This window comes from Stomoxys calcitrans, chromosome 4 (assembly GCF_963082655.1).
Source record: "Stomoxys calcitrans chromosome 4, idStoCalc2.1, whole genome shotgun sequence".
NCBI classification, from domain to species: domain Eukaryota; kingdom Metazoa; phylum Arthropoda; class Insecta; order Diptera; family Muscidae; genus Stomoxys; species Stomoxys calcitrans.
This window is the reverse complement of record NC_081555.1, coordinates 12,434,904-12,447,261: the sequence shown is the minus strand read 5'-3', so window position 1 is coordinate 12,447,261 and position 12,358 is coordinate 12,434,904. Positions and strand designations below refer to the sequence as shown.

Below are 12,358 nucleotides of genomic sequence, written 5' to 3'. Positions count from 1 at the left end.
AAATTTTATAAAATTAATAATTTTTATAAAAAAAAGAAAATAAATATGATTCCATAACAATCCAATTATAAAACGGAAAAAAAATCACCAAAAACAAAATGTAGAAGCTTTTGTCATATTTTGCAATGAAATTGTGAAAAAAAATCTTTTTTTTAAAAATTTGCTGAAATCAAACAATTGTAACAAAGGAAAAAGAAAAAAAAAACATTTGACAGCTCTTACAATTACGCACACATACATTGAAATCCTCTAGAAGTCAAAATTTTTGGAAAAAAGAATCTTTCAAAAATTGCTGAGAAATGTAAGTAACCATAATTTTTTTATTACAAGAAATATTAGAAGAATATTGAAAAAAAAAATAGTAAAAAAAAATTTATATCTATGCTTTAATAAATTCCATGAAAACACATTTTTATACCCTACACCACTACTGTGGCACAGGGTATTATAACTTGGTGAATTTGTTTGTAACAGCCAGAAGGAGGAGAGATAGACCCAGTGATAAGTATACCGATCAACTCAGAATCACTTTCTGAATCGGTTTAGTTATGTCCGTCTGTCTGTGTGTCCGCATGTCTGTCTGCCCGTCTGTCTGTGTGTCCGCATGTCTGTCTGTCTGTCCGCATGTCTGTCCGTCTGTGAGACTTGGTCTGTCCATGTTAATTTGTGTACACACTACACGTCGCAATTTTCATCCGATCGTCTTCAAATTTGGCACAGGCATGTTTTGCGGCCTAGAGACGAAGTCTATTGAAATTGGATAAAATCGGTTCAGATTTGGATATAGCTCTCACATATATGTTCGTCCGATTTGCAGTAATAATGCAATAAAATAGTCATTTGTTAACCGATTCTGTCGAAATTTAGCAGGAAGGATTTTCTCTTCACTCTCGTCATTACTAGTAAAAATCGGTTCAGATTTAGATATAGCTGTCATATATGTATATCGCCCGATTTCCACTCCTAGAGCCACTGCAAGCGCATTTATTGACCCATCTTGCCAAAATTTCAAAGAACGCTTTCCCAGACGAGTACCAGAATATCTAAGAAGTTTGGTCGAAATCGGTTCAGATTTGGATATAGCTCCCATATATATGTTCGTCCGATTTGGACTAATATTGCAATAATTTGGTTCTTTGTTAACCGATGCTATCGAAATTTGGCAGGAAGGATTTTCTCCTAACTCTTGACATTTCTGGGTAATATCATAGAAATCGGTTCAGATTTAGATATAGCTGTCATATATATGTTCATCCGATTTTGAGAAATATTGCAATAAAATGCTTATTTATTAACCAATTCTCTCGAAACTCGGCAGGAAGAACTTTTTCATGACCCTTAGTATTACTGCTGAATTTCATAGATATCGGTTCAGATTTGGATATAGCTGCAATATATGTATATAGCCCGATTTTCACTTTTTGAGTCATTGCAGGAGCATTTATTGACCCATCTTGCCAAAATTTCGTAAAACGCTTTCTTCTACGACTACCAGAATATCTATGAAGTTTGGTCGAAATCAGTTCAGATTTGGATATAGATCCCTTGTATATATACGTCCGATTTGGACTAATATTGCAATAATGTGGTCATCGCCCGATTTCCACTTCTAGAGCCACTGCGAGCGCATTTATTGACACATCTTGCCAAAATTTCGCACAACGCTTTTCTCCACGACTACCAGAATATCTATGAAGTTTGGTCGAAATCAGTTCAGATTAAGATATAGCTTCCATATATATGTTCGTCCGATTTGGACTAATATTGCTATAATGTGGTCATTTGTTAGCCGATTCTATCGAAATTTGGCAGGAGGGATTTTTCCATGACTCATGACATTTCTGGTTAATTTCATAAAAATCGGTTCCGATTTAGATATAGCTGCCATTTATATTTTCATTCGATTTTGAGAAATATTGCAACAAAATTCTCATTTATTAACCGATTCTCTCGAGATTTGCCAAGAAGGATTTTCTTATGATTCTCGTCATTACTGGTGAATTTCATAGAAATCGGTTCAGATTTAGATATAGCTGTCATATATGTATATAGCCCGATTTTCACTTTTTGAGTCATTGTAGGAGCATTTATTGACCCATCTTGCCAAAATTTCGTGAAACGCTTTCTTCTACGACTACCAGAATATCTATGAAGTTTGGTCGAAATCAGTTCAGATTTGGATATAGCTTCCATATATATGTTCGTCCGATTTGGACTAATATTGCTATAATGTGGTCATTTGTTAGCCGATTCTATCGAAATTTGGCAGGAAGAATTTTCTCTTCACTCCCAACATTTCTGGTAAATTTCATAAATATCGGTTCAGATTTAGATATAGCTGTCATATATATGTTCATCCGATTTTGAGAAATATTGCAATAAAACGATCATTTATAAACCAATTCTCTCGAAATTTGGCAGAAAGGATTCTCTTTTGACTCTCGACTTCTCTAGTTAATTTCATAGAAATCGGTTCAGATTTAGATATAGCTGCCATATATATGTTCATCCGATTTTGAGAAATATTGCAATAAAACTACCGATTCTCTCGAAATTTGGCAGGAAAAACTTTCTTATGACCCTTAGTATTACAGGTGAATTTCATAGAAATCGGTTCAGTTTTAGATATAGCTGTCATATATATATATATATAGCCCGGTTTTCATTTCCAGAACCACTGCAAGCGCATTTATTGACCCATCTTGCCAAAATTTCGCACAACGCTTTTCTCCACGACTACCAGAATATCCATGAAGTTTGGTCGAAATCAGTTCAGATTTGGATATAGCTTCCATGTATATATACAGGGTGGCTGATGAATATTGCTACAATGATGAATATTGCTACATTTTTTTTTCGGTGTATGGAATACATTTTTCTTTTATTCATGTTAAATTAAATTATTAAATTAATTATTAAATTATTATTAATTAAATTAATTAATTAATTAATTAAATTAATTATTAAATTATTATTATTAAATAGAAAAAAAGTTATTACATTTTTTTTTGGTAGCGGCTTTCATCAGCCACCCTGTACGTCCGATTTGGACTAATATTGCTCACGTGCGTGAACTATTTAAACTAGTGTTGCCAAAAAGATAATTTTTTTATTTTATTTATTTTATTATTTTATTTTGTTTTCTATCATCATTACAATTCAAAACTTCTAATACATAGTATATATTAAATATAACAAAATAGAATATGTATTTATGACAATAACTTAGAAAGTTGTCTGTCAATAACCGATATTTAAAATTCTGTTAAATTAACTATAATTCTATAAAATAGTTGGGTTTTTTTTTTCAAAATTGTTCTTGAATTATATTCTTTCTATATCTTAATGCCATTCGGACATAATTGTATAGCTTCTCCCATCCATCTTCCATATACCCATTTAAAATATTTATAAGTTCTCTTTCTTCTAAATATGTGCTTCCTAAAAACCTCACTCTAATTTCACATAATATTGGACATTTGGCAATGAAATGTTGCATATTCTCGACTTCACGTGTATTGCAGAGAGTACATAGCTTTGTTTCTTCATTTCCATGGTAGTTTCCATTTAAAGGGAGTACATCGGCTCTTGTTCTCATTAAAATAGAAATCTGATCCAAATTCCTACTATTGGCCATATACTCTATTCCAACCTCTGGATTCAGAAAACGGTAAAATCTGGTTTCGCTGGCATTTGCACTCCGTCTTTTTTGTCTATAGTTCTGTATTTTTAGCTTATTTGACATATCGTCCATTTCTCTTATCCATTCCTGCGTATTTATATCTATATTAGATGTTGAAATATTTACTTGATACGCCAAGGTTTCTATGGTCTTTGCCCAAAATATTCTTTTCTCCCATATTTTGGAGGACAGTATATGTGGTAATCTTCGGGTTTCATATTTAAATAACGTAGTTCCAACATAATCCAAGTGAAGCTTTAGAGTGTAGAAGTGATTGTCCTGTACATCTGTTTCTAATGATAAAATGTAGTTTGGCAGTGAATCTGGTTGCCTCAATACCCTTTTTAAGAAGTATCTCTGTAGCTTATCAACTTCATCGAACCATCCAAATCCCCACACTTGTGCCGCATAAGACTGTGTCGTTCTACATACGCTTTGAAAGATTTTCCATTTTGCTATTAGTGATATCTGTGGCTTATTTATAAGTTCCTTCCAGGTAGCATTTATGCACGTTTTCGATTTTATATTTCTGGCCTCGACATGTTTTGTGAAGGTCATTTTTGGTGTTAATGTGACCCCTAAATAAATATATTCATTCACGATTTCGATTTCTTGATTGTGATATATCCATTTTTCATTTGTCGATAGTCTACCTCCATTTCGGAAGACCATTATCTTTGATTTTGCCAAATTTACAACCATATTCCACTGGATGCAATAATTTTCCAAGTTCTTTATCATTTTTTGCAATACTTCTCTATCTTCCGCTAAAATCACTATGTCATCAGCATACAATAACACACGAATATTTAATTCATCAATCAGCACTCCACCTTCTAGCCCGTCGTGCAGATCATTTAGATACAAGGTAAATAACAATGGTGACAATAAACATCCTTGTCGTACTCCAGTGTAAGTATAGAAATGCTCTGATACGTCTTTTCCAGTCCATACCACCGACCTAGTATTTCTGTATATTTTTTCAATCAAATTAACTACTTTTGTTGAAATCCCCATGCTATGAAGTTTAAAAAACATCAGGTTTCGTGAAATCATATCAAAAGCCGCCGAAAAATCATCAACAGACTTTCTTTTTCTCATCAAGTTTTAGGTGAACAATTGAGGCTAAATTATATATATTGTCTACCGTCGAATATCCTGATCGGAAGCCTGCTTGAAATTCATTTAAAATGTTATTGCTTTCTGTCCACTGCTTTATACGATTATTTAAAATTCCCATAAGAACTTTGGCAGAAGAATTCATAAAGGTTATCCCTCTATAATTGCTTGTTATATTAAGATCTCCTTTTTTGTGGATGGGGAATATTACCGATTCTTCCATTGTACTATCTACACGACTTGTGTTAAACATTTCGTTATACTGATTGGCCAATTCCGCTAGAAATTCCTGGGATGCATTTTTTAAGAACTCATATGGCACTCTGTCTATACCTGGTGCCTTGTTTTCCTTTGTCTTCTTCAGCACTTCGGTAATTTCAAAGACCTCGATATTTTTATCCAGTTCATGGTCGGTTCGATACATTGGCGCATACTGAATATCATTTGCAAATTGTTGCTGGTTTAAGAGCATATCAAAGTATGTTTTAAATTCTTGAGCCGAAATATTTGCCCCTATCTCCGTACTCTGGCCCCTTATCTGCTTTGCGATTTTCCACCACTGTTTTGCATCGACAGTATTTAAAAGTTGCCTTTCTAATTCTCTTGCATACTCCTTCTTCCGCTCTTTGCATGTTTTTTTGTAAATGCTTACCACTTCTAAATAACTTCTTTTGTTACTTTGTGTGCTGGCTTTTCTGTAAATATTAAGGTGTTTAAATGCATCTATACGAGCTTTTTCACATTTCGAGTTGAACCAATTTGACTTGTATTTTTTAGGTTTATTAAATATGTTGGATTTTATCGCCGATTTGTGTATGATGTCCGTTAGATCCTTTAAACTGTTTATTTCACCATTATTTTTTGCTATACAAAGATTCCGATTCAACTTTCGCTCATATCTTTCGTTTTGTTTTCCCCACTGTAATTTTGGTAGCAGATTTAGGGGAATTATATCACTTGTCGTGTGTGGGCATTTAATTTCTAGTTTCAATGGTAAATGGTCTGACCATATTTTCTCCTCCACTTCGAATCTTTCTATCATTCTCAGTCCTTCGTATGTCATTGCCACAATATCGTTGACCGAGTTACCTATATTGCTTACAAATGTATAGTGTCCTTCCACATCACCTATAGTTCTGCCATTTAATACTAGCAATCCGTTATCTTCACAAAATTCCACAAATTTTTTGCCTTTTGAGTTTACTACGAAATCCTTTGACTGCCTTATTTCTTTACCGGCCGTAAATTCTTTTAGCAAACAATTTTCATGATTCTGTTGAAGGTTTCCTATGCGGACATTCATATCTCCTGCCAGGATAATATTACTTTCTGATAAGTTTTTAAAAACCTCCTTCACAACTTCGAATTCGCTTGACCACTTTTCTCCTCTTATATAAACCGGGACGAATACAAAACTTGTTTCTGGAGATTTAATTTTTATAATATTTATGTTATCCTTTCGCTGGTATTCGTGATTTATTCCAATTTTTTGTAGACTTCTATTCACTCCACATAGAATTCCACCACTAGCTCTGCCATATGTATGATTTCGTTCTGCGTTCAGCCAATATAAGTTGAAATCATTGAAATATTTTTTCCATCCCTCTGTTTCACTCTCTACAACGTGAGTCTCAATTAATGCAAATATATCAAAGCTCCTAACATATTCAAAGAAATCCGGATAGAGACACTTGCTCCTAAGACCATGAACATTGTATGATAACATTTTGAAAGTTTTTTTTGCTAGTTTACTTAATACTATATTATTACTTATCGATATGAAATTATTTGAATTGAATTTATTACAATTATCTAGTTTTTTAAATTTAACGAGTTTTTTATAATATCATATTTTAAATTCAGGTTAAAATCTTCTCCATACAGTTCTCCCATAACATTGACCGCATTGCATGGACCGCATACCAGTCTTTTCTCCGAATTCCACTTAAACCATTTATCAGCAACCTTAATCCTGTCATCTCTTACTTTCACCTGGTGTTTCTTGCTGAAATCGATCAATTGTCTTCTCAATTTTATCATAATGATCTTGTCCAATCTTCGCTCTGCATTTAGATCCCGTTCGATATATATTTGCCTTCCTTTTAAGTAGCTCGTTTTCGACAGAATAAGTTCAACATCGCTTTCAGTTTCAAATTCTACCACCACTGCTGCCGATCCATTTCGTTGGTACAATGTTTTTACCGATTTCACTCCTTTCTCTATTTCCACTTTTAATACTTGCTGACATATCTTTTGTATTTCGCCAATATTGGTTTGTTGAGAGTTAAGACCTCTGAAAATTAAGTTTTTTCCTTTTATGTTGTTTTCCAACTCATTTAAACGTCTCTTAAGCATATTATTTTCTGTTTTAAGAACCTCCATTTCATGCGCCAAACCATCATTGATCACTTTCAAATGATTTACTTCTTCACTGAGCGATGTAATTCGTCCCAAAACCTCTTCGTTACATTCTCTTATAATTGTTTTTAAACTGGCAACATTTATATCGGAAACTTTTTGTTCGTTATTCATTTTGAATGATTTTGGATTGTTTTTCGATTCCCCTTCTGGAGATAAATTACAAGCCTTTCGTTTTTCCAAAAAGATAATAGATAAAAGATCATCCTTTATATTGTCTGCTCTTAACCGCTTGTTCATCATGATGGACTTCAACATGCCAAAAAGATAATAGCTAAAAAATCACCCTTTATATTGTATACTATTAACCGCTTGTTCATCATGATGGACTCCAACATGCTGCGACCTATGGCGGATGTCGGACACGTATCTGTCTGCCTGTCCTGTACGTCTATCTGTCATTCTGTCAGACTGTCTGTTTGTCGGCCTGTCTTTTCATTTGTCTGTCAGTTTGTCCATCTGTTTGTCCGCCTGTCTATTTGTCCGCCTGTCTGTTTGTCTGCTTGTCTGTCTGTCTGTTTGTCCGCCTGTCTGTTTGTCCGCCTGTGTGTCCGTTTGTTTGTCTGTCTGTTTGTCCGTCTGTCTGTCCGCCAGTCTCTGTCCGTCTGTTTGTCCACCTGTCCGCCTGCCTGTCTCTCTGTCCGCCTGTCTGTTTGTCCGCCTGTGTGTCCGTTTGTTTGTCTGTCTGTTTGTCCGTCTGTCTGTCCGCCAGTCTCTGTCCGTCTGTTTGTCTGTCTGTCTCTCTGTCCGCCTGTCTGTCTCTCTGTCCGTCTCTCTGTCCGTCTGTCTGTCCGTTTGTCTGTCCGTCTGTCTGTCCGTCTGTCTGTCTATCTGTCCGTCTGTCTGTGTCTTTGTCTGTCCCTCCGCCTGTCTGTCCGTCTTTCTGTCTGTCCCTCCGTCTGTCTCTTTTTTTTTGTCTATCCCTCCATCCGTCTCTCCATCTTTATGTCATCAGTATGTCCATTTCTCTTTCCAAACGTTGACACTCTGTCCCCTTTGATCTAGGTGAGGTTATGTTTGATCATTTTAACAGTCTGTTATAGACTTCAGCAACTTGTGATTTTCATGGAATTTATTAAGGTGTATGTAGAATAAGAAAAAAAATTAATTTATTTAAAAAATAAATAATAATTCAATTGAAATGTATTTTCTCAATTTTTAAAGAAAGTGCAGTTAATTTTTTTATTATAAAAAATTTATAAAAGCATAAAAAATTTTCGTAATATTTGAAATTTTTTTTTTTTACTGAATATTCGCAACAATCTTTACCAAATGTAGTTAATATCCTTATATGCTGACAAAAACGGTATGACAAGTAACATTTAACACGTATTGCTGTACAAGCAATCAGCAATTGCCTGACATACTAATGTTATGTCCCTATTATCATATTGGAATAATTCTGTTGACACCAACATATTTTTGATTGGTGTCAAACATGCAAGTTGAAGCTTAAGTTTCTATATGCGATTGTATCATGATAGAGACTCATGAACAGAAAGAACAAATCAAGAATGTGCTTTAACCTTAACTACTAACTAACCATATAAGGTGTTATAATAAAAGCCTGGTGACTGATTATGTCTAAATTGATTTAAAATTGTTTACGTTAAGAGTTTGTCAAAGATGGTTAAACAAAATTTTCTAAAAATAAGCAGATGAGCCGCAGCACTGTGGTTATTACATCGAAAAAATTGGTAAAAAAGCTGGCGTTTGACAACAAGTAGAGAAAACTCTAGTTGGAGCTGTCAGCGAGTTGGTGTGCAAAATTTCACAGACCCATGTGGTTGGGAGTTTCCTTGTCAAGCCTTTTAAGTTGGTAACATTACCATTACGAAATGTTGATCGCTTTGCCAAATCTGCATATGTGATCTGTTTTCCCATAAAGTTTACTGGTAAAGTTAGGTTAGGTTGAATGGGTTGCCCACCATAGGAGAGCTCACTCGGCTGTACTCCGTGGCCCACTGTGATACCCTATAAAGAAGGAAAAGAAAAAAAAAGAAATAGAAGATGTGAGTCCTCGGAACGTATCCAAAAGTAATACACGAAGAAAAGAAACAGCAAGAAAGGAGAACCAGAGCGGGGGGTGAAACGTCCTTCTCTACAACAGCACGTATGTGCCTTCGCCTGAGCTTATGGCACCTCCCGTCGGAACCCTACCGTCTCATCAACAAATCTCAGGAGACCTCCCAGAGCTACATTCGCAAGATCACCCAGATCGCAGAAGAATCAGCTCCCCAAAAAGGAGAGGTTGCGTCCCTGCAGATCCGGGCATGAACATGACAAGTGGTCGATAGTCTCTTTCTCATACTCATCAAGGCCCCCCATCCTCATTAAACTCCTGCAGAAGTCATTGTGCGGTATTCCTATGCGCGCCCGCCATGCGTTGGTGTTAAGGTCCTCATCGATCTCTTATCGAACGTCCGTAACTCATTCGTCCTCCTCCGATCAGATACAGGCCAGAGTGCCCTAGTAGTCCGGCAACCATCCTCCGAGTCCCATAATGCCACCGACGCCGCTTTGGCCATCTCTTCTACTGTGTCCAGTAGCGCGACAAAAGGCAAGTAGGCAAGACTGGTGACTGATTCGGCCGGCGCAGTCGAACCCCGCTTGGCTCATTCATCCGCCACCTCATTCCGCAAGAAAAATGTTGCTAAGGGATTAACAGCCCACGGAGCTTAGGATTTTTGTGGACAGTATGGCAGCGCTCAAGGCCTTGGGGTCGAGGACGGCGAGGTTGAAATGCCTGGTGGATTGCTTGAAATCCCGAGATAGGCTACGAGTCCTCGATGTGACGCTAGCATTGGTTCCCGGACATAAGGGCCCTGAAATCCCATTATGTCCGGAAACCCATGTCAGCGTCACATCGTGGACTCGTAGCCTATACAGGTATTCCAAGCAATCCGCCAGGCATCTCGACCTCACCGTCCTCGATTCCAAAGCCATGACAGCAGCCGCATGAGAAATTCTGCTAAGGGATTAACAGCCCCCAGAGCTTAGGATTTTTGTGGACAGTATGGCAGCGCTCAAGGCCTTGGGGTCGAGGATGGCGAGGTTGAAATGCCTGGCGGATTCCTTGAAATCCCGAGATAGGCTACGAGTCCTCGATGTGACGCTGACATGGGTTCCCGGACACAAGGGGATTTGAGGGCCCTTATGTCCGGGAACCAATGTCAGCGTTACATCGTGGACTTGTAGCCTATACCGGTATCCCAAGCAATCCGCCACGCATCTCGACCTCGCTGTCCTCGATTCCAAAGCCATGACAACAGCCGCATGAGAAATTCTGCTAAGGGATTAACAGCCCTCGGAGCCTATTTTTGTGGACAGTATTGCAGCGCTCAGGGCTTTGGGGTCGAGGACGGCGAGGTTGAGATGCGTGGTGGCTTGCTTGGAATACCTGTATAGGCTACGAGTCCACGATGTGACGCTGACATGGGTTCCCGGACATAAGGGGATTTCAGGGCCCTTATGTCCGGGAACCAATGTCAGCGTTACATCGTGGACTCGGAGCCTATACAGGTATTCCAAGCAATCCGCCAGGCATCTCGACCTCACCGTCCTCGATTCCAAGGCCTTGACAGCAGCCGCATGAGAAATTCTGCTAAGGGATTAACAGCCCTCGGAGCTTAGGATTTTTGTGGACAGTATGGCAGCGCTCAAGGCCTTGGGATCGAGGACGGCGGGGTTGAGATGCCTGGCGGATTGCTTGGAATACCTGTATAGGCTACGAGTCCACGATGTGACGCTGACATGGGTTCCCGGACATAAGGGCCCTGAAATCCCTTTATGTCCGGGAACCTATGTCAGCGTCACATCGTGCACTCGTAGCCTATACCGGTATCCCAAGCAATTCGCCAGGCATCTCAACCTCACCGTCCTCTACCCCAAGGCCTTGAGCATAGCCATACTGTTTACATATATCCTGAGCTCCGAGAGCAAAATTTTTCTTGGGGTTACTGTAATGGCGCAGACCTTTGCCTGAAATATCGTACGGCTGTCTCAAAGACATGCCTATATTGAGTGCTTCGGGGTATACCCCAAAATCCACTCAATGATTCCATCTTGGAGCCATCAGTGAAGATCGAAGTCTCATCCTACTCAAACACGGCATTCGCCCTTCATTCACCCCTCCCAGGGAAAAGAATCCTGCAAGCCCTTATCCCTCTCGGTACCTGTGCCAGGTAGTCGGAGATGCTCCTCAGTTTACCCTCCGCACCCAAAACAAACAGAATTGAACTGTGGCCGCAGCTGTGCTACTTCACTCTGCCGAGCTCCCTCATCCTAAGCGGGACCTTGGTGGCGCAGTTGCGAATATGGGCCTCAATGGGCTGCATATCCAGCATTGCCTCCAGGCCTGCTTGCGGTGTGGATCTCAGTGCCCCTGTGACCCCATAGCAGGCCACTCTATGGTCCTTCTCGAATTCCCCGGTACGAGTCTTCTTCTTTATGGCCCTCCACCATAACGGTGCTCCAGAGGTCAGTAGTGGTCTCATAATGACCTTTACATCCAATAAACCATCTTGAGGGTTATCCGGAGATGCTCCTCAGTCTACCCTCCGCATCCGTAACATGCAGAATTGAATTGTGGCCGCAGCTATGCTCCTTCACCCTTCCGAGCTCCCTCAGCCTAAGAGCGACCTTGGCGGTGCAGTTGCGAATACAGGCCTCAATGGGCTGCATAATCAGCATCGCCTCCAGGCCTGCCTGCGGTCTGGATCTCAGTGCCCCTGTGACCCCATAGTAGGCCACTCAGTGGTCCTTCTCGAATTCTCCAGTACGAGTCTTCTTCTTTATGGCCCTCCACCATAACGGTGCTCCAGAGGTCAGTACTGGTCTCACAATGGCCGTATATGTCCAATAAATCATCTTGAGGGTTATCCGGAGATGCTCCTCAGTCTACCCTCCGCATCCGTAACATGCAGAATTGAATTGTGGTCGCAGCTGTACTCCTTTCGCCTGCCGAGCTCCCTCTCAGCCTAAGCGTGACCTTAGTGGCGCAGTTGCCAATATGGGCCTCAATGGGCTGCATATCCAGCATCGCCTCTAGGCCTCAGTGCTCCTGTGACCCCGCCGCAGGTCAGTCTCTGGATCTTCTCAACTCTCTCCCGCACGCGCCGTCTTCTCTACGACCTTCCA

General features: G+C 39.2%; 1 protein-coding gene across 1 annotated transcript in view; it reads right to left on the bottom strand.

Moving 5' to 3' along the window:
• LOC131996718 (uncharacterized) overlaps window positions 1–4,699 on the bottom strand; it is a 64,987-nt gene extending 60,288 nt beyond the window's left edge. The window contains exon 1 of the mRNA XM_059366515.1: window positions 3,455–4,699. Within this exon, the coding sequence (XP_059222498.1) occupies window positions 3,455–4,699 (1,245 nt within the window). The remainder of the gene's footprint in view (window positions 1–3,454) is intronic.
• Between the last annotated feature and the right edge of the window lie 7,659 nt (window positions 4,700–12,358).